Source organism: Cydia pomonella, chromosome 5 (assembly GCF_033807575.1).
Source record: "Cydia pomonella isolate Wapato2018A chromosome 5, ilCydPomo1, whole genome shotgun sequence".
NCBI classification, from domain to species: Eukaryota; Metazoa; Arthropoda; class Insecta; order Lepidoptera; family Tortricidae; genus Cydia; species Cydia pomonella.
In genome coordinates this window covers 9,033,743-9,061,078 of record NC_084707.1, presented here as the reverse complement: position 1 = coordinate 9,061,078, position 27,336 = coordinate 9,033,743, and the positions used below count along the sequence as shown (strand labels likewise).

Sequence of the window (27,336 nt, the reverse complement as noted above, 5' to 3'; positions counted from 1 at the left end):
CACTGATTTTAATATTGTTTGTATTTAAAAATAAATAAGATTAGTCTATGCTGAAGTTACCCCGGGAAATCTAAATAATATATGGCGTTGTTTTTGCACTTGCCTATTAATTTACCTAAGTATTAATTGTTAAACTTATTAGCTTATTATCTTCAAGCATTATAACAACAAAGTCAAGGGAAAATAACGACAGCATGAAAATATTATGCAAGTAATATACTTAAATATGGTAATAATTGGGAATGAAACTTTAATTATAAATTTAATATACTAAGCTTAAGCGTAACTTAAAATTAATCATTTTCATTGTACGAAACTGAATAAATTAAATCGTCCTCGAAATTTCGTCATCCGTGACGTAAAAAATTTGTCAATAAAAGAGCACGGTGAAGGCATCTATTGTATGTTTACAGGTCGCTATGGCGACAGCTCTACCACACCCGCAGCACGAAGCCACGAGGTTTTCTCGCTATTTATAAAATGTTTTTTTAACTTAGAAAAGTGCTACTTTACTCCATTGTAATTTGTGCAAGGTGCGGTGTGTTCGGTGAAAACTTTTAGACAATGCCGTGTTAAAGTAAGAAAGGCATTATGTTTGGAATTCTAAGTAGGGCATTGCAAGTGGTGACCCTCCTTGTATTTTCTATTAATTGGGTGACTGGTGGTATCGCCTGCCTCGGAAATCCATGCTTGCACGGCATTTGCATCGATGATGTTAACAGGTAACATATAAAGTGGCTCCAAACATATTTTATGACTAGCAAGAAATTTAAATAGGTCTACGAACGAATCGAAATCAAACGAAATAATCTAGGACTCTTTGTAATTTTCCTAGAGACTTGTTGTTAACATATATGCTATCTCTATCGTAAACCCATATATTAAGCATTCAATTTTTTTTATTCAGTACATATTCGTGCTATTGTGTGGATGGATACACTGGCGTTCAATGCCAGACAAACTGGGACGAGTGCTGGTCAGCGCCATGTCAGAACGGCGGGACATGCCTCGATGGCATAGCCTCGTACAACTGCTCGTGTCCGGACGGCTTCATCGGTAAGTAGCACCTTATCCTGCGTGGCTACACGGGTGTCTGTCGTCTAGTGCCAGACGAACTGGGATGAGTTGATCAGCGGCATGTCAGAACAGCGGTGAGACATGCCTTGACGGAATATCTCGTGCCCGGACGGCTTTCGGTATTAGTAAGATACTTACCATGCTGCTTCGCATGCTGTGTTAATATATGAGCGTGTATTATAGTAAAACGGACTGGGACGAGTATGTCAGAGCTTTAATGTAAATATTTTTTCCTTTTTTATTGTGGAACGTACCACATTACAATCTACAAATTAATACATATGTGTATAACTCTGGCCAACGTGGATTTCGAACCCAAATTTTGGAGAGTTGATCATCGTTGATTTTTTCATTGTGATGGACATCTGTATATACAATTTATGTCAGAGCTACGACAGAACGGCGGGATTGGCGGGCTGGCGGGACATGTCTCAACGACATGGCCTTGTACAACTGCTTCTATGCGTACGACTTTATCGTAAGTATGGGATCTATCCAAAGATCTATCTATAATATTGTGTAGATATAAAAAATCTACATGTTTTGATTTTATCAAATTCGCTATATTTATATGCAATTTTGGCGGGTACTGATTGAGGCCTCATTGTGCATGCTGGTCCCATAACCTATATAATTTTACTAGCAATTTGATAAATGACACAGAAAAATATCCATCGATTTTGGAGAGAGAGTTTTGGATAAACTGTATGCTGTACGGCATATAAACTGTGACCTAAAATGAGCTCAATTATCAGTTAGTACAAGTAGTTGTTGGATATACCTATTATTATCTACTCACGCAATAATTGTGTCAGAACTGATCGATGGGGCCAGCGGGCCTACCGCGAACCACGTTCGACGGGTTGCCTCCCTGTCACACTTACATCCGAATTTACAAGTGCGACAGAGAGGCAGCACGTCGAACGTGGTTCGCGGTAGGCCCTCAGATCGGGGACATCGTGCCACTGGCGTAAAGGAAAAGCAATCAATCACCCAATAATAAATTTATCGCAAGTAATGTGATTAAAAACATCAATTAGTTTAGATGAATAACAATGTAAGGTAAACCTATATTTTTTCACTTAGTTGCTATACCTGTGTAGATAGATGAAGAAACTCCTCGAACTCATGGTAATACGGTGTATTTACTTCATTTCTGATTTACACACTCTGGGTATACTTAGTACAAATAAATGTTGATGATTGATATTATCACACTCTTTGTAACATTTACTTGTGTCGAGTTTTGTTAACTTAACCCACAGACTGAACTTTCCTTAATCACTCGTACAGTACAGTCGAGTGCATAATTAAATACCCATGTATACATTTATTAACCTTAATCCATTGCAATAAGGTGAAAAAATGTATACATTTTTATGAACTCGACTGTACCAAGTTCCCTAGAAGGCAGAATTGACTTGCATCGATTGGTAAAAAAATCTCATTATCACACTGAAAACGAGAATACCGGTATCTATTTTGCAGGCGACAATTGCGAGACCAACTACAACGAATGTGAATCCAACCCTTGCCTCAACAACGGCACCTGCATCGATATGAACGCCGGCTACCTGTGCGCGTGCGGCCCGGGCTTCGCCGGCGAGCACTGCGAGCTGGATGTGGCCGTGTGCAACTCCAGCGAGGAGGCGCGCTGCTACAACGGCGGCCATTGTCGGGAGGGCCCCGGGTTCAAGTTCTACTGCACCTGCACGGCCGGTGAGGGATTTATATGGTGGAAGCGAAAGAGACAACTCGTCGACATGTACGCCGGCTACCTGTGCGCGTGCGGCCCGGGCTTCGACCGGGAACAGTGCGAATTGCTCGTGGCCGTGTGTAACTCCAGCGAGGAGGCGCGCTGCTATATACAACTGGGGCGATTTTAGATACAGAGGCCTACTAGGTTTAAGTTCTATATACTGCACCTGCACTGCCGGTAAGAGTGATTTCATAGAGTGTAAGAGAAAGATGCAGACATCGACATGGACGCCAGGTAGATACTTGTGCGCCGGGTAATGCGAGTAGAATGTAGCCGTGTGCAACTCCAGCGAGGAGGTGCGTTGCTACAAAGGCGGCCATTGCACCTACAGAGCCGGTAAGGGATTAGACTTTGAAGTAGAAAAGCCAAAGAGGCGACCTATAAACCTCGTCGTCTCTTACATGACTTATTATTCCTTCACAAACTTCTACATCATAAAATTGACTCACCTAGCTTACTATCCCTAGTCACATTCAATACTCCTCGATTTAGATCCCGTGCTCCTAAGACTTTCGCCCTTCAGGTCTACAGAAATAATACCTCTTTTTACAATCCAATCGTCAGAATGTGTCGTGAGTACAATGATTTGGTATAAAAAAATAGAGATATTGACATTTTCGATTCACGGCTGGCAGTATTCAAGAGGCAGGTTATTAGGGTTTTCGGCCATCAAGCAATTTGACATGTTATAATTATTTATGTTATTCTGTAATTTAGTGTAGTTTTAGGATACCTATACATATATTTTTTTTATAATTTTAGGATAGTTATTGCTCATTTTAATTTTATCTCGCTGTGCATGCTTATTTTGGATGGCATTCTTATATAATACCTTTTAGTTTAGTGTGCCTTTAAATAAAACAACATATAATTTTTAAGATAAAAAACCGACTTCATTGAGGGAGACCGGTGAAAGAACGATTATTGTTGATTTTAGATTTCATGCAATGAAATTAAAAAGACAGCGTCCTACGCCTAATTATGTAGAAAATGAGGTAAGTAAATTGTTTTTTTGCCACTGCACCCACCTTGACACATTTCAGATTTGCCCTATGGTTGACTGGTAAGATACCCGCAATAGGGTATTCGAAATTATTTCACACCATGCATGAAATAAAGCACCAGATAATTATTAAAAAAACTAAATAGGATAGAAATTTAAAAATGTGCCTTGAAAACCTAACTGCTTGGCAAAGAGAACAAATTGCCAAACGTGAACTATGCATCATTGAAGAGTTCCGTTCTGTTCATCATCAGCAGTTCCACTTCATCAAATATCACTTCTACAAATGTATTGATTTGTTAATGAAAATACTAAAATCACTATAATATATGCCTCTAACATTTGAGGAGTTCCCTTGAGTCCTCATGGACCACATCGTCAGAACTCGAACTTGACAAAAATTTGTCTTCAAATCTAATTTGCTTAACAAACACAGCGAAGAGGACAAATCGCCAAACGTGTACTATGCGTCGTTGAAGAGTACCATTCTGATCATGGTCAGCAGTTCCACTTCATCAACTGTCACTTTTTAAAATGTAAATGCTTGATTTGTCAAAGAAAATACAAAAATCACTATATGTATATATGCCTTTCATATTTGAAGAGTTCCCTCGATTCCTCATGGACCCCATCGTCAGAACTGGAACTTGACAAAAATTTGTTTTGAAAATTTAATTTACTTAACAAACACAGCGAAGAGGAGAAATCGCCAAACGGGTACTATGTGTCGTTGAAGAGTTCCATTCTGATCATCATCAGCAGGTCCACTTCAAAAAATGTCACTTTTTAAAATGAAAATGCTTGATTTGTTAAAGAAAATACAAAAAGCACTATATGTATGCCTTTCACATTTTAATCTCGTAATTTTTTTGCCTCGATTCCTCATGGATCCCATCATCAGAACTGAGTTTTGACAAAAACGGGACCAATCTGTATATATATATATATATATAAATTCAAACAAAAAATATATTTTCAAAATCGGTTTAGAAATGAAGGCCGAGTTACGGAGTAACAAACATATCTTGAAGGCGGGTAAAAATAAAATAAATAAAAATATAGAAGTATAGCAGCCCCTGGGTACACTCTTAGCGCACTTCACTTCTACCGGGCTTCGTCCACCTTTACAAGCCAAACAGTCGCCCCTGACGCTCCTGAGCAACAGCGTATGCAGCGAACTTATTACATAAGTATATTGGGATTTGATCGGCTTCATGTAGCGAACAGGGGCCACTACTCCAAGTGTGCCTGAACTGCACACTCCCTCAATCTATCCATGCTTTATTTAACCTAAGCAATTTACAAATTTTCAGGTTGGACGGGACCAAGATGCGAGTATCAGATCGACGAGTGCGAGTCTAACCCATGCCAGAACGGTGGTGTGTGTATCGACGCCCACGCAGACTACATGTGCGCTTGCACTTACGGTGAGAGCAATTCTTTGACACGTTAATCTATCTGTACCTCACAACCTCGCCCTTCCCCTCTCCTCTCGCCCCGGCTTTACCTCGTCCTTCTATCGTTCTCATTCTCCTATGCTTTAAATTAAAACGAAAAAAACGATATATATTTTGTTGATCCCTACAGTTGCCGTAAGTACCTTCCGTGCCGTGTTTACTTGCCGTGTACTACATGCCGTGAATATATTTGATTTTTTACAACTCCAGGATTTACCGGTAAAAGCTGCGAAACCCAGATAGAATTCTGCGAAGAAAATTCGTGCAGTAACAACGCGCTATGCGTTGTTGAGGACGGTTTCAGGGTCTGCTACTGCGTTCCGGATTACCACGGGGAACGATGTGAACTGCAGTATGACGAATGCGAACTCGGACCCAGGTATAGATAAAGATTTTTTCGAGATCGGTAGTAATTTTGCAAATAACAATTTAATTTTGCAAGGGCCAACCAATTTTGAATGCCAATCAATGAATCATTTCCTTCCACTTTTCCACTTAAGTATTTCAATTAATTTGTAGGTACCTGTTGTAGTTGCAAAAAAATATTTTTCAGATGTATGAACGGAGGCACCTGCATTGATGGCATTGACAATTTTACTTGTTCTTGCCCACCCCGCCTCACTGGCTCCTTTTGCGAATGTCTAATCCTTGACGATGACAGCTTAGATTGTGAATATGTCAGCCCAACTCCAATACCTCAGTCCACGTATATGTCAACTACTGGTATCCAAACCGATACTACTACTGATTCAGATGCAACTACACAATGGGATTATAGTACTACGATAACTGTGTTACCTGATATAACCACTACTGTTGAAAGCGTAGCTACTGGAACTGAAGAAGTTGCAACCGAAGAAACAACAGAAACTACTCTTGATATTGATGACACATATGCCCCAACTGAAACAGACCTTTATGTTACATCAGCTACAGAGATCAAACAAACCATAGAATTTGAGGACTCCAAAACAGGGGGTACTACTGCTGAAACAACAGATAGGGAAACAACCGAATTTATTACAACAGTTACAAGTACTGAAGCAACTACGAAAGTAATAACAGATCTCGCTACTACTACTGAAACAACAACAACTGAATCTGCAGTAACAGAAATTGTAGAAGTGACTACGGTTCCAGGAATAGATACGACCACTGTAAAGATGTTCACTGACTCTCCAACTGAACACCCCGCAACAGAGTTGGCTACGTCATCTTCAGCTACAACCGAAGCGATGGAGATGACTGCATTCTTAGACTATAGTACGTTTGTGTATACGACTGTACAATCAGAGTGCAGCGAGTCTATCTGCAACAATCAAGGAATTTGTGTAAACACTCCTCAAGGAATTCGGGTATGAATCTTGTACTCATGAAAGAATCCGTGGTCATACTTACTCGTAAATAGATTTTTAAATTCTGTTTCATTTCAGTGTCACTGCCCTTTCAACTATGGCGGTAGATTTTGCGAAGAAAAGATCTCAATATCTTCAGCAGCCTTCAGTGGAAATTCCTTCGTTGCTCACAAGTTACGTAATACCACATCTATAAGCATAGAGTTCAACTCCAAGACTCTGATAACAGATGGGCAACTCATGCATGTAGATATAGCGAAGGGAGTATACGTTCAGCTGTATATGAACTCTGGGCTTCTGAAATTTAAGTTCTCCTGTGGTTATCAGACTATGCTTCTCAGTGAGCTGAAAACGTACGTCAATAAGGGATACCCTATGAAGATCGAGGCCAGGTAAGTTTACTATATATATATTGTCGCACGAAAATGAATGCCAAGTTAGCATTTATAATCATTACTTCTATTTGGTCTTGAATAATATAGGCTTCCAGTCGTGAACTGGTTTAACGAATGATTTGGTTCCTACTTCTGCGTTTCAGGCTGGACCTATTTCCCGCAGCACAACACTGTAACGCTACGCTCCGCCTTAACGACACGGTGGCAATGAGCGGCGGGCAGGTCGCCCGAGTGGCGGTGCTTGACAACAACACTATGCTGTACTTTGGCAACATGCCCCACGGCAACGACACTATGCCCTTTGTAGGATGCATCTGGGATTTGATGGTGTGTTTAACGAATGTAATTCCATGAGCGGCGGCAACTCGCCTGCGTGGCGGCGCTCGACAACAACATCGGGTTGTACTTTGGCAAAATGCTCCACGCCAACGACATGGTGCCTTAAACGGAATTTAGTTTAATGAGCAGCTGGAGGTCGCTCCCGTAGCTATTGTAGACAGTAAGAATAACACTATTCTGTACTCTAGCAACAATGTATGCTCTTATCAATAGGATCTTCTGTCTCTGAGTTATTAGATTTTTCTTCCTCCTAATATTCACCTTGATTCATTTCTTATGCAGGTCAACGGTGAGAAGCGCGAAGTATTCGGCGAAGCAATGGAAGCCAGCGATGTGACCGAGTGTTCTTCCTTGGCGTGTTTGTCAGGGCCGTGTCTCAACGGAGGCTCCTGCAGCGACCAAGGCGAGGGATATACATGTTCCTGTGCCAATGGGTAAGTTTTGGGCTTCCATGTTTGGCTAGTGGATTTCTTGGCAGGTTTGTCAAGACCGTATCGTGTGCAGGATGTTCCAGTTGTTCTCGGCCAGTACAAATTGGGAATTGCAATTGCAATTTTTCCCTGACGGCGACGGCCAAACTGTAGCAACTTTTTCTGCTACCATTGTTGTTTCTTTGGAACTATCTCACAATCAAACTATTTGCGACGTGGAAACCGAAAACCAGAAGCTAGTTTGGTAACCCGACAAAACTATGTATACCTATATTTGTAAGTTAAATTGTATAATACAGATGTCAATCATAATGAAAAAATCAACGATGATCAACTCTGGCCAACGTGGGATTGTGATTGATGTATATACAATTTATAGATTGTAATGTGGTACGTTCCACAATAAAAAACCGGTCAAGAGCGAGTTCAGTTTACTCGCGCACCGAGGATTCCGTACAAACTTTGAATTATCTCGTGTAACTATAAAGGCGAAAGACTTTTGAACAGAAGTACCTATACTAATAAGTATAATTGTGTATAGCGCCATCTATCGGCGAATTGACAAAGTAATGTGCGCGATGTAATGCACATATGTTGGTTTTTCGAGGATAATTCTCTATCATGTGAACCGATTTCAAAAATTGATCTTTTATTTGAAAAATCGTGTATTTATGTTATCTCATAGAAATGTAATAAAAGTAGTTAACTTGTGTATGTTACGAGCGGAACAGGGTGACGGAGTAGTTAAGTAAAGGGCAGTTGTCGGTGTAAGAGTGCGTTTATTATATAAAAATCCTATTATATACATGTCTAGTTATCGCTGAGACAAGCAATATGCATTATGTCGCAGTAAACCAAAGCGTTTCTGCTAAACACTAAAAGTGGACATTTACCACATTACAGAAATTTCAGGTGTAATAAACACATAAAGTTGGTTAAATTGCGAGCTGAAACCGAAAAGAATTTTTGTTAATTAAAAAAAAAGTTACCAAGATAGAGGTCTGATTATATTTTTCCTGTAAAATTTATACATAGTAATGATTATATTATGTAAAAATTTCATACATTTTCGTCGGTAAACTTCGGAGATAAGGGGGGGGGGGCGGTTTTTTTTCACATTTTCCTTCATGAATCAATTTTTTCGCTATGAAAAAAACAATATAAAAGTGTTTTGGAATGTACAATTTGAGCTCTTTCAAATGATACCCCACTTGACGCCCCCTCTTAATATTGGGCATTTTCTATTTTTAACTAAAAAAAAATACTTTTAATGTGTCTGGGTTAGTGTTTTTCATATCTATTCCAAATTTCAAATCGATAGCTTAAGTGGTTCTCGAGATATTTAGGGATGCGGCAGACAGACAGACAGACAGACAGACAGATGGACGGACAGAATCGCACCATAAGGGTTCCTTTTGTACCTTTTTGGTACGGAACCCTAAAAAGGAAAAAATATTTACATTTAAATGATTAAGCTAGGTAAAGTTTGAACGATAGTTATTTTGTTTTGAGCTGGTTAATGGTTACCTACATGCATATGTGCATTTTTTAATTCCAGACTCGAATGATTGAATGCAAAAAACGAATAGGTAGTAGGTTTGATTTGAGGTTTCCGCATCCGGTGTAGAATGTTGTGTTTGTTGTCAAAGGTGGGTGGGCCCGCACTGCGAGGTGTCGGTGTGCGCGCACAACCCGTGCCGCTCGGGCGGCAGCTGCGTGCCGCACCCCGGCAGCGGCTTCCTCTGCCTCTGCCCCTACGGCAAGCACGGCATCCTCTGCGAATACAGTCAGTACTTCCTATACTACATACCTACTGAAGCCAAACAGTCGTTTTTAACATACCTAGATCATTTTTAACGTGTTTTTTGTTGTATTTCTATGAATATTTAGCTATGTGCAAATAAATAAAATAATTTTTATTTTTATTTAATTTTGAATATTATGCGTGATGTAGGCGCTTACCTACATGTTATTATAAATCCTGACCAGAAATATATGATCATTGTCAAGAAGGCGCTGTTATTCTCATGTATTGGGTCATGACAGTCGAGTTTAGTAAAAATTTAGTTCCAATAAAATTCATCATATATGTATTGGTCAGGCTTTAACCTACTAAGCTTGTGCTTTGGAATCTTCCCATGTGCAGCATTTAAAGAATCACTCTATTGGCTAGAGAGAATTGGAGCTCACCTCCCGCTGATCAAGCGTCTTCAATATCAGGGTGGGTGTTAATGAAATCCAAGATACAAGAAGCCCACAGCCGACGCCAAGCACTTGCTTTAAATTGATGTCTTCTATACTTTAACTGTCAAGATTTTGCAAGGATTTACTGGTAGAGAATCGTATATATTGAACTTCCTTAGAACATATTGATTACATTATCAAATCTTGATTATACCTCCATTCCACGCTCTCAGTCCGAGTCCTTTTATACTCACCTGTTTTTTTTTTCTTTTTATTTGGAGATCCAACAGCTGTAACATTAACATAGAAAAATGTAGTAGATACAGGAAGCCAATTATAGGAACTCACAGGTAGTTACATAATACTAAACTAAGATTACGCACTATTGCAACCACATATGTTTTATACCTCATAGTTTGAATCATAAATGTAGATTGACGTAGGTATTATCTGGTATTATTCAAGTTCTTCAAAGACTGAAATGAAGTAAAAATATTTTCAGATGTTGAAATAACCCGTCCATCGCTGGCTCCTATCAGCAGCGAGATATCAGCTTACCTCATCTTCCCGCTGTCGCAGGCGAGCTCGGAGCGCTTCGACCTGCGCCTGCGATTTCAAACCACGGATATGGAACAGATAGCGCTGCTCGCGTTCGTGGGACAGGCGGGAATCCATGACGCGCATAGTCACCACCTGGCGCTGACATTTGTGAAGGGATATGTTATGTTGACTTGGAATATGGGAGGTGGTTTGTATTTTTGCAAAATTCTCTAAACATTAGGTTGATTAGGTATTTATCAACACAGAATGTTTATTAAATGTATCAAGTTTATTTAGTATAAGTAGACGAGAGTGACCACGGACTAGCAAGCGCAGCGTAGGACGTCCACCCACAAAATGGACAGACGACCTTATTAAGGTCGCCGGAAGACGCTGGATGTGAGTCGCGTCGCTTGAGCTCGCTTCCAACTGGTGCATGTGGAGGTCCAAGGGGGAGGCCTATGTTCAGCAGTGGACGTCTTATGGCTGAGATGATGTAATGATGATGAGTATAAGTAGATGAGCTAATTGTAAAGCTCGGTTTTTGATATTAATATCAGTTTACGTTTAAATTGTCAACTTTTCTTCAAATTAATCTGCACTCCAACTTCGTATTTGAAAGTAAGTAAGTGGGAACTTACAGTTATGTTGTATCCACCAGGGCCACGGCGCGTATTCACGGCGCGCGCTCTGAGCCCGCGGCGCGGCGGCCACGTGGTGCGCGTGTGGCGGCGCGGCCGCTCCGCCGGGCTCAGCGTGGACGGCCGCCACAACGCCACGGGCAACGCGCCCGCGCACGACGCCAAGATGACTGTGCAGCCGTACGTGTACATCGGTGAGTGTGTACTAACTTCCGTCAGTGCCAAGAGACGTGTTTGAGGGTGCACAGGCTGAATAGGTCCCGAGTACGTTACAAGTACTAATAAGTTACACGCTGGATTCTATCAAGTGAATAGAATATTTGACAACATAAAATGCCTGATACATAACCGGGAATTTCGATATAACTTTTTTAGGAGGTCACTCCTCTCCCGCCTTCCGCGATCTCCCGCACGACTTACCACTGCACGGCGGCTGGCGCGGTTGCATCTGGGAGGTCTCGGGCCAGGCCGTAGGCGCTGGCAAGGCGCTGGGCGGCCGCGGCGTGGGCCAGTGCGGCGTGGCGCAGTGCACCGCCAAGTCGTGCAACGCGCCACGGGGCGTGTGTATTCACTCGCCAGCTACATACGGGTAAGGCTGTAGATCTCTAGGAGGTCTCAGCAAGGCGCTGTACGACGGCATGGGCCAGTGCACTACCGAGTCCTGCAACACGCTCAGAAGCTTGTGTATTCACTCGCCGACTACGTATGGATAAGGCTGCATTTGGGCGGTCTCTGGGCAGGCTATAATCGTGGGCCCTAAATAGCCCGGCTTTCGCGGCCTTGATTTACCACTACACGTTATGACAGGTTTAATAGCATTTTTGTTCAGGTAATCAACTGGTTTTTTTCCCGTCCTAATTTAGGTAATGATGATAACGCAGCGTGATACCTCTACCTACTTACTAACTTATAAATAGGGGAAACTGGGGAGGGTTGATCACCCCTTTTGATTTTAGACTAAATCAGTCTTCATCAAAAATAAGTTACTATTTGGCTTTAAACACTTTAATGGTAATACCAGCTAATACTTCTGATACAGCATTTTTTAATCTTTCCTTATCTATCAGTATTCTTTGTTTTTAACCTTCTCTGGTCGTATAGTTTCGACGCATGATTTCCTAAAACAATAAAAAATTACAGCATTATGAAACGTTTTGTTCATTACTAAGTAGACTTGATCCCTTTAGGGGTGACATGATCCCGGGATCATGTCTCCCCCAAAGAAAAAGTCGAAGTCTCCCCATACATACTCAGGTTATAAAACATGGCGTGATCAAAACTTACGTTCGCGTATTTCAATGAAATCAAAGTTAATTAACACTTCAATAAACAACAAATAGAATAATCATACTCACTAAGAGCTTTTCTATCACATTTTACTTAATAAATCCAGTTAAAACTTACCGAAAATTAAATACAGCACGCAGCAAATTTTTCATAGTCCGCCACTTGCAAACCACTGACTTGTTCCAAACGGCGCCATGACAGAACGTGAAGTTAGGAACGAATTAATGAGTGTTACTAGCGTAAAAAACTGTATGATGTCTGGTTAAACTTGAAATGAAGATTACCAAGTGTCCCCTAGGGATCGACCCTCCCCACCTTCCCCTAAACCGATTTCCTGTATGAATATTAATACTTAATGGCATGTAAACAGAATTTTCGCAACCTCGCAAAAAATACAAATTGTTGATTTTTTTAAATGCAAAAATTAAAAAATATTAGGTAGGTACACTTTACCCTAATAAACCCCACAGGTGCATCTGCAATGAAGGCTGGTTCGGTGCCACATGCGCGTCGTCCCGCAGCCCCTGCGACCGCGCTGTTAGCCAGTGCCGCGGCATGTGCGTGCTCACGACAGACCGGGCCGAGTGCGACTGCCCTTATGGGAAGACCGGCACCTACTGTGATAAAGGTCAGTTTCAACACTTTCAACCCTGCTCATGGCATCAACACATTGCGACTATGTTATGAACAACTAAATCTTTAAGTAATATTGGGCCGAAAATTATTTCTTCTCTATGATACGTAAGGTTATCTTTTAAAACTTTGCCTGCCTATCGATAATATCTTTTACAAATTTAAACCCAACTGACAATTCCTTCTAATAGATCTGATCCCAACGGACGTTTACTTCACCGGCACCAGATCATTCGTCAAACTGAAGCCGCAAGCCGTGTCCAGCGTGAGCCTAGCTCTAGAAGCAGAGATCAAGCCGAACAAGGAACGGGGACTCATAGCGTTCGTGGAGACACCTCATTTTTACACCGCGCTGTCATTGCAGGGAGGACTACTGGAATATCGATGGACAGGTTTGTTTGAATCAAAGATTCAACGCGTTGTAGAAATACGCGTATTCATACGACTTAGGTTCTCCTTTATGACTTTTGTATTGCTTTAGATGTACATACTTAATGCGATTTTCATACCTAAGTAAAATACGATACTCACAAGAATAGAAGCTAATCCCTTTGTTGTATACAGATCGACTATCCGGCGTAACGTCGCTAGTTCGCAGTGGCACCGTGGTGGCGCTGAACGCGTGGCACTCGGTGAAGGCGGGCCGCTACGGCAGCCGTCTGTACGTGTGGGCCGACGGCGCGCTCGCCACCGAGCCGCTGCTGGCGCACGCCTACCCGCACACCGCGCACGAGGCCAGCGTGCTGCTCGGTCAGTTACTGTGGAACAGCCTTTAGGATCGACTGTGACGTTACAGGGACGGTGCTGGCGCTGGACGCCTGGCACTCGGTGAAAGCGGGCTGCTATAATGTATACAATCAATGTATCTTTATTCCGGATATGTAAGGGTAGGAACTCAGAAAAATAAATCCTTAGATATTTTACCCTTAATAAATAAATAAATAAATAAATATTATAGGACATTATTACACAAATTGACTAAGTCTCACAGTAAGCTCAATAAGGCTTGTGTTGAGGGTACTTAGACAACGATATATATAATATATAAATATTTATAAATACTTAAATACATAGAAAACACCCATGACTCAGGAACAAATATCCATGCTTATATTGCTTATCACACGAATAAATGCCCTTACCCTTGACTATTACTTACTTTATTTTTTTACAGGGGGCGCGGAAGACTTAGCGACGCTGCCTTTCGCCGTGATGTCCGGTCCCCCTGAACCATTCACCGGCTGCATTAGGAATCTTCATGTCAACAACGTTCTCCTGTCGCTCGAACGTCAAAATATTCTAGGTAATAAGTGACGGCGTTATATAACGTGTTTCAGTGCTTTGTTTTTATATCTTATATTTTATTCATCTCCCCAACTTTTACTGGCGTGATGGCAAGCTTTCCATTTTAAACCGACTTCAATTCCAAGAAGGAGGAGGTACAAATAGGCATGGGCGTAGGCAGGCAGGCCTCCTAGAGCTCTAATTTTACATACAATGTATGCCCCTCTGCGACTTCTTTGCCCCCTTGTGATAACAAATAACAATTTTGTTTTGATAACGGTTTTTATTTGTAAAAGTTTTTGATTTTGTTTACCAGACTCAGAGTTAAAGAATTAAAGAAGATTGAGAGGATTCAGTAATTTGTTTATAATTAAAGTTAAAGCGATCTTAATTTGGCAGTATTTATTCATTTCTACTTATACATAAAGGACGCCCTTTGATTTTCTACCCCTTGTTAACATTTTTTTGACTAGACCTGACTTTATTCTTTCGTCTCTACGCAGCCGGTCAGAACCTGGGTGACTGCGACGGCACGCCCTGCGGCGCCGAAGCGTGTGCGGGCAGCACGTGCGTGGTCGAGGACGGCCGCGCCCGCTGCGTGTGCGCCGGCGCCGCGGGCGGCCGCTGTCGCCGCCACGCTGCCTGCAGCAAGGAGGACTGCAAGCCGCCCGCCGGCGCCTGCAGGGGGGACAAGTGCGTCTGTGCTGCTGGCCATGCGGGCTTCGACTGTCAGCTCCGTAAGTGACTTTCGTCTGGCGACGGGTCGGAACAATTGCAACTGCGGGTGTCGCAGACAGCAGCACGTGTGTGGTAGAGGCCGGCACCGGCAGTGCGCGTTGCCGCACACGGCGATGCGGGCGGTCGCTGTCGCCGTTACGCTATTACCTGTAACAAGGAAGCTGTAGGGGAGTGCTGTAGGGGAGAAAAGTGCGTCTGTGCTGCTGTGAACGTGGGATTAGACTATCAACTCAGTAAGTAACTTCAGCCGGGTCGAAGGAAGAAACCACGAAGACGCGCCTGCGCCACGGGCGCTAAAAAATGTAGGCAGGATTAAGTGCTTTTATGCTGCCGGATGATTGACTTTCGTCTAGCGGAGAGTATAGGTACCTTGGCGACTACAAAGAGCTCGTGTGTGGTTGAAATAAACCTGGACGGTGTCGACTCTTGCAGCGAAAAATTGCTAACCGTTCGCTGGCATTTTTTGAGGGGCTGTATCTTGTTGTGCATGTATCTGTGCTGGCGGATATACATAGCATAGCATACGAATAGCCAGAGATGCCAATATTTTGCTTGACTATTATCGGTTTGTACAGCCCAATTATTGACGTAAACTGCCAAAATTGATCACCTTACAATAAACTTGAGATTATATAAATAATAATATAAATAATAGTTAAAGTAAGAAATATTACTTTGCTAATCCGCGAGAAAATAACGTGCTAGTCAATCAGTGCTAACCCGTTATACTTACTTGCATCTTTTTACATGCAATTAATGTTCCCGCCCTCCCACCGCAAAAATAAATACGTTTCGCCTCTCTACGAGGCATCCTCAGGAGATGCTGGAGATGTTGACGGTCTGACACTCGACAACTGACCACTGTTATTTTTGCGGTGGGAGAGCGGGAACATTAATTGCATGTAAAAATACGCAAATAAGTATAACGGGTTAGCACTGATTGACTAGCACGTTATTTTCTCGCGGATTAGCAAAGTAATACTTCTTGCTTTAATTAGCATGGATTTCCGTAAAGTAACGCCTGATTCTATTAATTATAAATAATAGTATAAATACCTGTTATTATTTCGTAGGAGTAAACGTGACGATTCCCCAATTCGCGGGCGATTCCCTCCTGTCTCTTGGCCGGAGGACGGGCGTTCCCCGCATTAGTGAGCAACGAATAAGCACCGGCTCCAAACTCCCGCCGCAATACGTCACGCTCAACTTCACCACGGCTGAACCGGCGGGGCTGTTACTTTCTGTTATAATGGTGAGCAATTCATTAAGTACCTTAGCTGAAATAGTCTTTGCATTTGGCATTCTCAGCCTTCAGGTTGGACTAACAGGATTATAAGTAAACGTAGGAAGGTACCTAACCCTGACAGCGACTCTAACGTTAGTTACCTGTTGGGCAGAAATCACACTTCCTGGCCGGGGGTTAATCTGTTAAATATCATAGGCGACGAAAGCCATTCGAGCACGGAAAATGTCCTCTATGTGTCTCCTATATGAGATGAGTATGTATCATTGCCCAGTCGGTGCAAACTTAACGTGGTTAGTGCCTATCATCACTTTCCTCAGCTAAGTAAGAAATACCGAACTGGCCGCATTCTTCAGAAGTTTTCTTTCTCTTCAAATCATAAGAGTTAGACCAAGATAAATCTGTAACGATTTTGATAGCATACTTATAGACTGTGCAAGTGTGCACGTCATTATTTCATAATCAAGTATGACGTTTCAAATAGGTAACACCTGCACAGTCTATGCCATGCTATCAAAATCGCGGCGGCAGAATTATCTGGGTCTAACTCTAGAACAGTCCGTTTCTTGTTTATCAGGACACCGAATATCTAGGCTTCGGTTTAGAGCACGGCTACCTTAAGCTGGCCTGGTCCAGCCCCCGCGAAGGTCTCACGCAGTCCGCCACAGAAGAATGGCGGCTCCCAAAACCGCTGCAAATACAGTCCAAGTTACTGCCTAGAGCTGGTTTCCTAGCTGACGGAGAATGGCATGTCATGGTGCTGAAGTTGGATACAACCAATATGTCCGTTGTTATGGATCAGAATTTGGTGTACAATGATGACCTGGCTCTGAACGAGGCCAGTTATGATGACGTGGAATTGTTTATAGGTAAGTTGTTTCAGGCTTTATATTTAAGTACGGAAGGTGTAGAAAAATGTTAACAACAAAATAGTACTTCTTTGCATCAACCTTATTCACGGGGTTGGATAAGGTTTATAAAATAAAAACTAACTTTACACAAAGCCGTTGACTAATTATACTATATTTTATTGTCCACGGCGCACTTGCTCATTTAGAAAATTCCTCTTAGTTTTATGATCCTTCGAGCCGGATACATTTTATTAATTTTGTGTGTTCTAACACCTTCTTACTATAGGTCTGCCATCTTGTGATCTAAATGAGAACTTACAAATGACATTTACCCTTCCTCATCCTCGTTTCGTACGGTCCATCAAGCCGGATACATTTTAGTATTCTGATTACATTGCTTGTGCATTGCAAGCAACTTACATGCAATATGTTTTTTTGTTATTACAGGTGGTATTAACGAGGAGAATAGTGCAATAGGTAAGAAAGCGTTCCCCCACAATTTCAAAGGCTGCATAGACAACATAGCTATTAAAGAAGAATCCTATTTGATCGATTACAATGAAATATATAGTGAAAACATTAAATCGTGCCAATTATTCCCCTCCGCATAAATCAGAAGCAAAGGTGTCATGTTATATTTACTGGTCAGGTTTATTTATACTTCCAATGAGTCTATAAAAGGAATTAGGATAAGTTTAAGTGAAATATATATATCGTGTGGCAAAAAAAATCTAGCAAGCTAAACATGGAACATTTACACTTTAATTTTATATGCCGGTTTACATACCTGTTATGTAAGGATTTGAAAACTAACCCCCTTATTCATAAACGTGTACTAAAGTTACGATGCTGCTAATAATCGTTTGTCCCTTTCCGACGTATTGGTATTAGCGGCGACGTATTAGCGGCATCGTAACTTTTTACAGGTTTATGAATAAGGGGGTTAATATATACAGCGCAAAATACAGAGTAGCTATCTGTACTAATTAATTATACACTACACCACAAACGGTCACCCATCACTTCAACCTACTATTTTGGAAACCGACATATAAACACCGGCACATTTTTTAAAGTCTTATTGAACCGTGGTTTGATTTTTGAATAATATGATAGGGCACTGTGGACATGGCAGGTCGTTTGGAAAAAAATAACAAATTATCAAAATCGCATTTCTATATTTCTACTCCGTGTATTTTTAACACGTTCATCGGGTTTGCTGTATGTGTGTAGCTAAACTTTTAGAATAGAATGATTCAATACTCATTATAGTACAAAAATTCTAGTCTTCGAATAGGACCAAAGAAGAGTGTTTACCTTCGTTGTCTTTTTGAGATATTGTTACGGTAAATTGTAATTTGATATTCTTTATTTTTTAAGTAGTATTTGTTGTAGTTATGATTTTTAACACATGTACCTAATGACTAACAATTTTACTATTAATTCTGTTGACAACTGAGGAGTGTATTTTCGAAATGTCTTATTAAGTCCCTCTGAAAAGACACTCCTCAACTGGGCTAATACTACGCGGAAATTAAAATTGCTCAAACCGTACTCTTAGCTCAGTTCGATCAAGAATGTTCACCGAGTTAAAAAAATAATTAGCATGTTGTAATTATTTTGTAGTGCTCTAAAATTAAGGCGATTAAGGTAAATATTGAAATTAAACATTTATCGTACACAAAATATAGTTTTATTGATATATTCATGTTTAATAAATTGTATACATAACGTCATCAAATATTACATTATAAACATATACATTTCGTTATACGTTACTAATTCAAACACAAATACAATATGAGATGTTATCCCCGTTATTTAATATATTCATTTCATTATTTTAAAACGTTTAGTCTCAATACAGTGTAGTAATTTCCATTGGCATACATGTCCAGTACCTAAACATGCCCTTATATGAAGCTCATGATTCATAACATCAGATTTATTTACATTTGACAAGTAAAGCGCGATGTACAATCATACAAGACAGAGTTCATTAGGCCTATTTACAAGTGGAATCAACTTGGAATGCTTGTCTGTTGTACACAGTTAAGCCGAGTCCGTGTATTGTGCAAATGTTAACTTATTTAGGAACATCGAATTTTCCCTTCGTAATTAGACCACACTATATGTAGAAACTCTATATAATTTCTAAAAAATAAATATTATATTAAGCGATACAGAATAAATAAATAGTTAATTGCACACTATTATGATAAACATTTCAAAAATTAATATATTTTTATAATGTCGTAAGCTGTGCTTACCTTTCAAACAACGCCTTACAAAATGAGGCACAAGTGAATATTTCTCGCCATCGTCTATGAAACTGAAAGTAAAATATAGGAATGTATCGGATAACAACGAAGATTTAACAAGAAAAGATACACTAATCACAGAAGAGGTAAATATCATATATTTACGAAATATTATATTTATGTTTAAGCCTATTGGTGCGTCACGGTAGTTTGAACAAACGAGTGCAAACGGCCACTGCCGCGGACAATGGCAGCGTTCCGACCGGCGGCGATCGGTGATAACAAAGTTCGTTTTCTTCGCATGTTTTTATATCAATTAACTCGCAGGCAGAGTGAGCAGTATGCGTTCAACGATTAATATATGCATCTCTTTTATTCACACACGTCTACAAGTCAAACGTTTATTGTGCGAGAAAATAATCGCTTTCTCGCCGCCCATCAGACAACAGCCTAACGAATGTCATGTATAAGAATAGCCGATAGTTCGTAGATAACTCCATTTCTGATAACATCAATAGTGAACAATGATACTAAGAAACATCCAAGTATAAACATGTAAATTCATAATGCACTATTAATTTTAATTCTAACATTTCTGAACGACTGAATACAATAAAAGATGTATTTCGCTTACCTACAAGAAATCATCGATCGAAGACATCGTAGTAAAATAGCTTAAAAAATTCTCTAATACTGTAATTAAGAATTAGTAGCAAGAACATCAATATTTAGTGGTGATTACATAATTATTTCTTTGTCATATTTGGAACTTAAAATTCTTACAAATTAGGTCGAATTTAACAACTCCCTATTCCATTATACCGGGTGGTAACAATCTCAATAATTCGTAATCTCTAAATTTAAAATTATACAAATAACTCTAATTTACATAATATAATGTATTAATGATTAATAAAAGTTCATGTCCTATGATATAAAATGTTAAAATTAACTATCGTTGATACAATACGATTATATGAATGTTATCAAATAAGCATTCGGAGTACATGATCGGACTGTGACATCACGGCCGCGTCGGATGTAGTTAGGCGCCAGACGTGTTCAGGCGCCGCACGCGGGCGAGCTCCAGACGCGGTCGGGCGCCGCACGCGGGCAAGTTCCGCACGCGGGCGAGCTCCAGACGCGGTCGGGCGCCGCACGCGGGCAAGTTCCGCACGCGGGCGAGCTCCAGACGCGGTCGGGCGCCGCACGCGGGCAAGTTCCGCACGCGGGCGAGCTCCAGACGCGGTCGGGCGCCGCACGCGGGCAAGTTCCGCACGCGGGCGAGCTCCAGACGCGGTCGGGCGCCGCACGCGGGCAAGTTCCGCACGCGGGCGAGCTCCAGACGCGGTCGGGCGCCGCACGCGGGCAAGTTCCGCACGCGGGCGAGCTCCAGACGCGGTCGGGCGCCGCACGCGGGTGAGCTCAGGACGTGGTCCGGTGCCGACAAGAACGCGGATGCGGCTAGGGACCGATATTATGAAAGCCGTCATTCAAAACGTGTCTATAGAAAGAAAGCATTTATTTAAAATCAGTCTCATTCGCATAAGGAAGTGATCACAGCACACACACTGGAAACTCGTTGCAGAGCGAGGGGCCATGTCCCTCTCAACAGAATGTTAATAATAATAGAGCACCTTGGTCGCTATACTAAATCTGATAAAACATGCAACAGACCGATTTAATATTTTATAAAAATATCATTAAATATTTGGAAAACATAATTACAGTCAGAAGACTAGTAAACATTGGAAGTACATATCATTCAATATTTAAAAGAATATTTTACTACATGTATATTTAAAAGTGATAAATAGATATCAGTAACTTTATAGAACATCGCTATCTCAGACAAGAGCGATAAACATAAACAGCAAGTTCGAAGCATAGACTAGATATAGAGTTTGTGAAAGTTTACAATTACAACATACAAGAGACAATTATGATATCATGATACGCTGCCATTTAAATTATACAAGTCGGTGACTGCAACATTTACGCATAAAATATTTTATACACTCGTGAAGCCACGGAGCGGGCGAACCGCGAGTCGCTAGGCCGAATACTTAGACCCGGGCGAGTCATTTACATAATAAACAATTCGGAATTCAACTACAACGTCTCGTCTCGATAAAGTATTGGCGAATAATTGCACAGTGGTCGTGGTGCGGTGGGGCGGGTACGGCCACACCGCACGTTAGATGGTGGCGAGCGCGCGGGTCGGCGCCGCCGCCAGCGCGCGTCACGGCCGCGGCTCCACCAGCTGCTGCACCAGCACCGCCACCAGCACGCCCAGCAGCAGGAACGCGCCCGCCATCAGCCACGCCACCTGACACATTTCAATATTTATTAGCATCTGGGAACTTTGGTGGGTAACCAGTGAAATATAAATTCCAGTTGCAATTTAAATTTAAAAGTGCTAGTAAGCACTGTCGAAGGCAATAATTACACTCGGACTCTAACATAATTGGTACAAGCGAGTGTATTAAAAGGTTCGGTATATGCCTTAATAGGTGTCGTACTTCACACAGCAGTTACAGCACTTAGGCATCTCGGACGCAGCCACGGCAAACTGTTAGTGTGACTTTGGCATGTAGTCACCTGGCGGGAGGAGAAGGCGCGCGTGGCGCGGGCGCGGCGCGGGCGCGGCGGCGGCGGCGGCGCGGGCACGGCCAGGCGCGCCGCCGGCGACCACGCGCTGGCCAGCCCGCCGCGCACGCAGCACACGCGCACCGAGTACTCGCCGCCGTACTCCAGCGCCTCCAGCTGGAATTGCGGCTCGCAGCCCGAGTACACCTGCCACAGCGATTTCAGAGTTAGCTTGTAGTTTGTACCGAATAATAATGAAAATTTACGAAATTACTTATCAGAAACTACAAATTAGAACATTAAATTTGGATTATCAATTTTATTTTTCAATACAATAACGTCAAAAAATGAACAACAAAGTATCACCTGTTTGAATATGGCATCTTTTCCCCTCGCACACTGCAGCACGTAGGTGGTAGGCACGGCGTCGTCGAGCGCGTCCCACACGGCCAGCGCCTGGCGCGGCGCGGGCAGCGACAGCGCGGGCGCGCGCGGCGCCGGCGGCGGCGCGGCCGGCGTGCGCGCCGACATCGCCGAGCCCCAACCGCCGCGCCCGCCGCGCTCGTCCGAACAGCGGATCCTGAACCAGTACTCGCTCGCTTCTTTCAGCTTCTTCACTTTGCAGCTGCGCGCCGAGCCGCGGTACACCGGGCGGAACTCTCGGGCGTCCGCCGCGCGCATCTCCACGCAGTAGTGCGCGCCCTCGCCGCCGCTCGGCGCCCACTCGAGCCGCAGGTAGTTGTGTGCGGCTTGGGCCAAACGCAGCGCGGGCGGTTGAGGCGGCGGCGGTCGCGTGCCGGCGCGAGCCTCCTCGCTCCACTCGCCCAGCCCGAGTTCGTTGAGCGCGGCGACGCGCACGCGGTAGACAGTGTCGGGGGTGAGACCTTCCACCAGCCGCTCGGCCGCCGGCCCGTCGGTCTCGAACGCGTCGTCGTCCACCTGCACGCGGTACCGCAGCACGGGCGCGCCGTGGTCGGCGGGCGGCCGCCAGTGGAGCCGCAGGCTGTCGGCGCCGGCCTCGTGGCGCGGCGTGCCGGGCGGCCCGGGCGCCGCGCGCGGCGTCAGCGCGTCCCGCGGCGCCGACCACGCGCCCCGCCCGGCCGCGTTGGTCGCGCACACGCGGAATAGGTACGGCGAGAACGGCACCAGCGAGTCCACCACGCAGCTCGTGTCGGGGCCGCGGTACACCTCCGCGTACGCCGCCTCGTCGGCGCTCGCGGCGCTCATTTCTAATCGGTAATCGAGCACGGGGGCGCCGTTGTCGCGCGGCGCGGTCCATTCGAGGCGGGCGGAACGCGCCGAAAGGATTTCGGCCGTCGGCATATCCGGCGCGTCGGGCGGCGCCGCCGCGGTGGTGAAGTCGAGAGGCGCGGACGGTGGGCCCGCACCCACGCGGTTGACGGCGGTGACGGTGAGCCTGTAGGCGCAGCCGGGCGCCAGGTCGCGCACGTCGCACTCCGGCTTGGCGCCGCAGTAGGCTCGGCGCACGCCCTCGGGCGCGGCGAGCTCGGCGCGGTACTCGATGAGCGGCGCGCCGCCGGTGCAGTCGGGCGCGCGCCACCGCACGGCCAGCGCCGTGGCGCGCGCGGGCGTGGCCGCCTCGAGCGCGGCGGGCGCGGCGGGCGCCGTGGCCTCGGTGGTGACAGTCTCGGCGGCGGACCACTCGCTCTCGCCGGCCTCGTTGGTGCAGCATACGCGCGCGCGGTACGGCGTGCCGGGCTGCAGGCGGTCGCAGTGCGCCTCGCGCTCGGGGCCCGAGTAGGCGCGCCGGTAGCCGTCGCCGCCGTCCAGCTCGAGCGTGTAGGAGGTGACGGGCGCGCCGCCGTCGTCGGTCGGGGGCTCCCAGCGCAGACGGAAAGTGCGCGGCAGGACTTTCCCACGCGGCTGCGGCCTGCTCGGCGCCGCGGGCCGCTCGGCGAGCGTGCGGTACGCGACCTCGGGCGACCAGGGCCCCTGGCCGTCGTCGGTCTGTGCGCACAGCCGGAAGCGGTACTCGGTCGCGCGACGTAGTTCGGTGCACGTGTGCTCGTTGTTCTCGCCGTGGTAGGCGGGTCGGAAGCCGTAGCCCTGCGCGGGGTCGTCGACCTGGAGGGTGAAGATCTCGTCGCCCTTGCGGGGCTCCCAGGCGAGCGCGAGCGCCTGCGCGGCGGCGGTGGCGAGCGCAGGCGGCGCGGGCGCGGGCGGCGGCGCGCCGGCGGTCCAGGCAACGCACTCGTCGCTGTAGTCGCCGCGGCCACACTCGTTGACGGCGGCGACGCGGAAGGCGTAGCGCGTCTGCGGCCGCAGGTTGCCGGCCGTGTGCTGCCGCGTGCGTGGCCGCGACACCTCGCGCCAGCCCTGCCCGTCGTCCATCTCCAGGATGTAATGCTTCAGCTGTGCGCCGTTGTCCTGCGAACAGAGAATGAAATGAACTGAAAAAGAACCTAATTACAATGTTTTTGACGTCCGAAACTTGGCTAACTTAGATAGAAAACATAAAATCCCGTTGGACCATTCAAGCTAATTGGTAGGTTGCAAATACCTGCGCCTGCTGCCACCGCAGCAGCAGCGACGTCCTGGCGCGCTGGGTGGCGCGCGGCGCGGGCGGGCGCTCGGGCGGCGCGGCGGGCGCGCGGAACGTGACGGCGTCGCTGGCGCCGCCCGTAGCCGCCCCGGGAACTACAGCTACATACCTGCGCCTGCTGCCACCGCAGCAGCAGCGACGTCCTGGCGCGCTGGGTGGCGCGCGGCGCGGGCGGGCGCTCGGGCGGCGCGGCGGGCGCGCGGAACGTGACGGCGTCGCTGGCGCCGCCCGTGGCCGCCCCGGGAACTACAGCTACATACCTGCGCCTGCTGCCACCGCGGCAGCAGCGACGTCCTGGCGCGCTGGGTGGCGCGCGGCGCGGGCGGGCGCTCGGGCGGCGCGGCGGGCGCGCGGAACGTGACGGCGTCGCTGGCGCCGCCCGTGGCCGCCCCGGGAACTACAGCTACATACCTGCGCCTGCTGCCACCGCAGCAGCAGCGACGTCCTGGCGCGCTGGGTGGCGCGCGGCGCGGGCGGGCGCTCGGGCGGCGCGGCGGGCGCGCGGAACGTTACGGCGTCGCTGGCGCCGCCCGTGGCCTGCCCCGCGCGGATTTGCAGGCACACTGAGTACTCGCAACCCGGCCGCAGATCGCGCACGCTGAACAAACAAACAAATGTAATTGGTCAAATTATATGGAAGACGAGACAACTTCATACATCGTTTCGAATTCATTCTTTCCGCCTTTCGCCTTTTATCTCCCGACGGAAAAACCAGTGTATTATACGTTAAGTGCGATTTCAACGTAAATGTCTGTAGCGTGTGTGAATGGATGATTTGAGTGTTTTTTATTTTCAGAAGTGTTGCCTAAACTCGGACTTAACTCACTAGATAATGCTGTTTTAATTTTTTTAAGGCTTTTACATATTAGGGGTAAAATAGGCGAAGAAAGAAGTAGGGTTATTATTGTGATATAGTACGTAAACACTACCCATATAATTGTTGGTGCATAATTAGAATCAGAATAAATCATAAATATCTCTCAAAGCTGTTGTTGCACTAACGCAGTCCGTACATGGCGACCCTGCCAGGATACTGCTACTATTTATAGGGGTATAACCAGCTACCAACCGGCACGAGAGGGAGGGCCCGCTGTAGATGGCCTTGTAGCGGCCGCGGTCGCCCAGCAGCAGGTCGTAGGTGAGCTCCACGTTGGGCAGCGTCACGCCCTCCGGGAGCGGCGAGTTCCATTGCACTAGCGCGCTCGTTGGGGTCATGTCGCTAACCTAGCAAAACATGAAGTTGTGTAATGCATCTGAGAAAACATTTCAATCCATAATGTATACTGACTTAGTGTAAGGCCTGAGTGGACGCTCGCTCGGCGGGGCGAGCAGCGTGGCGTCGGGCTCACAAGTGATTTGAGCAGCGTGCACTAAGGCCGCTTCTATACGTTTGCATTTGTTTAACATGCACGCTGCACGCCCCGCCCCGCTCCACGCCCATCTCTCGCATCCACTCAGGCCTTACTTACAGTACCGGCCAATAATATATTACCTTTGTGTGTTTTTGTATGAGCTTGTATAGAGTAAACAATATAGGTTAGTTTGTAGTGAAACTCACTTGAAAACTATTCGTTTATTTTTTTATTTATTTTTTATAATAAAATCATAGTAGAATACAAAATTGTTAAAATTGCAATGCGACCGTGACAGAAAGATTGTACTGCACTGAGACTCATACTATCATACTACTTTTTACACCTTATACAATTATACATGTTTTAAAAATTATAACAATTTTGGACTCCAATAATTTTAAGTGAGTCGTTTCCAAAGGTTATTGGCTCTATGTTATTTACATACACTATTGTGCAATAGATAGCTGTTGGTTCTCCGAATAATAAATAAATACAACGCCTACACTACACACGAAATAATGAATATCCTACGTAGCATTGGCTATTGTTATAAATACCTGCGGCGTACGCGTGGCCGACAGCAGGTCGAGCAGCGCCTGCGTGTCGTTGTCGTCGTCGCCCTGCACGGAGGCGCCGGCCGACGAGCCCTCGCCCTCGGACCAGGCGCCCGAGGACGCGCCGCCGCTGCCCCCACTCCCCCCGCCGCCGGAGCGCCCGTTCAGCTCCTTGCGCGGGGACAGCGACGGCGTGCTGCCGCCGGAGAGAGCTTCTGGAACTAAACACGAATTACATTATAGTCTGATATAGACGAGATGATAGACTACGTAAAAACAACTCAAATCAAAATGTTGATAAAATTATTTAATTTATTCCCAAATTTTACGAATGACATTACTTATGTTAACAGTCTACTCAATGAGTTTAGATAATTATTTTGTATTAACTATGATTGTATAATTGTTATGATATATAATATACCCGTACCTAATGTACACTAAGGCTTGTAGTGAAAAAAAAGTGTACATTTTAAACGGCTGTAATTTATTTACGCCCTGCGATGCAGCGCAGCCCTCCATAAGGTGTTGGCGTCCAAGCTTCTCAGCAGAAATACTAAGTTACGGGTATATAAAACTATAATAAGACCAATCCTTATGTATGGCTGCGAAGCTTGGACACTAACACTGAAAGAAGAGAGTCAGCTCCTGGTAGCGGAAAGAAAGGTGTTACGGAAGATCCTGGGACCTATCAAAAGAGATGACGGCACCTGGAGGATCCGTAAGAATGCCGAAATCGAGGAGTTAGTGGCCGAACCCAATATCATCGGCGAAACGAAATGCCACAGACTTCGCTG

The 27,336-nt window shown here is 45.1% G+C and overlaps 2 protein-coding genes across 2 annotated transcripts in view; one reads left to right on the top strand and one right to left on the bottom strand.

Annotated features, from left to right (window-relative positions):
* The first annotated feature begins 507 nt into the window (after positions 1 to 507).
* Positions 508 to 18,903, top strand: LOC133517661 (protein eyes shut). Its single transcript, XM_061851017.1, has 21 exons — positions 508 to 722; positions 908 to 1,056; positions 2,566 to 2,796; positions 5,153 to 5,266; positions 5,507 to 5,675; positions 5,850 to 6,651; positions 6,730 to 7,043; positions 7,190 to 7,373; positions 7,668 to 7,819; positions 9,466 to 9,602; positions 10,503 to 10,748; positions 11,202 to 11,375; positions 11,557 to 11,770; positions 12,939 to 13,096; positions 13,293 to 13,493; positions 13,666 to 13,851; positions 14,276 to 14,404; positions 14,889 to 15,122; positions 16,197 to 16,375; positions 16,944 to 17,235; positions 17,665 to 18,903. The coding sequence occupies exons 1-21, from the start codon at positions 592 to 594 to the stop codon at positions 17,826 to 17,828; spliced, it is 4,560 nt and encodes a 1,519-aa protein (XP_061707001.1). The 5' UTR covers positions 508 to 591; the 3' UTR covers positions 17,829 to 18,903.
* Positions 18,904 to 21,588: 2,685 nt separating this feature from the next.
* LOC133517663 (fibronectin type-III domain-containing protein 3a) overlaps positions 21,589 to 27,336 on the bottom strand; it is a 79,517-nt gene continuing 73,769 nt past the window's right edge. The window contains exons 5-10 of the mRNA XM_061851020.1: positions 26,543 to 26,760; positions 25,700 to 25,854; positions 25,042 to 25,228; positions 22,434 to 24,455; positions 22,080 to 22,274; positions 21,589 to 21,807 (exon numbers count right to left, since the gene is read on the bottom strand). Of these exons, the coding sequence (XP_061707004.1) occupies positions 21,721 to 21,807; positions 22,080 to 22,274; positions 22,434 to 24,455; positions 25,042 to 25,228; positions 25,700 to 25,854; positions 26,543 to 26,760 (2,864 nt within the window). The 3' untranslated portion in view covers positions 21,589 to 21,720. The remainder of the gene's footprint in view (positions 21,808 to 22,079; positions 22,275 to 22,433; positions 24,456 to 25,041; positions 25,229 to 25,699; positions 25,855 to 26,542; positions 26,761 to 27,336) is intronic.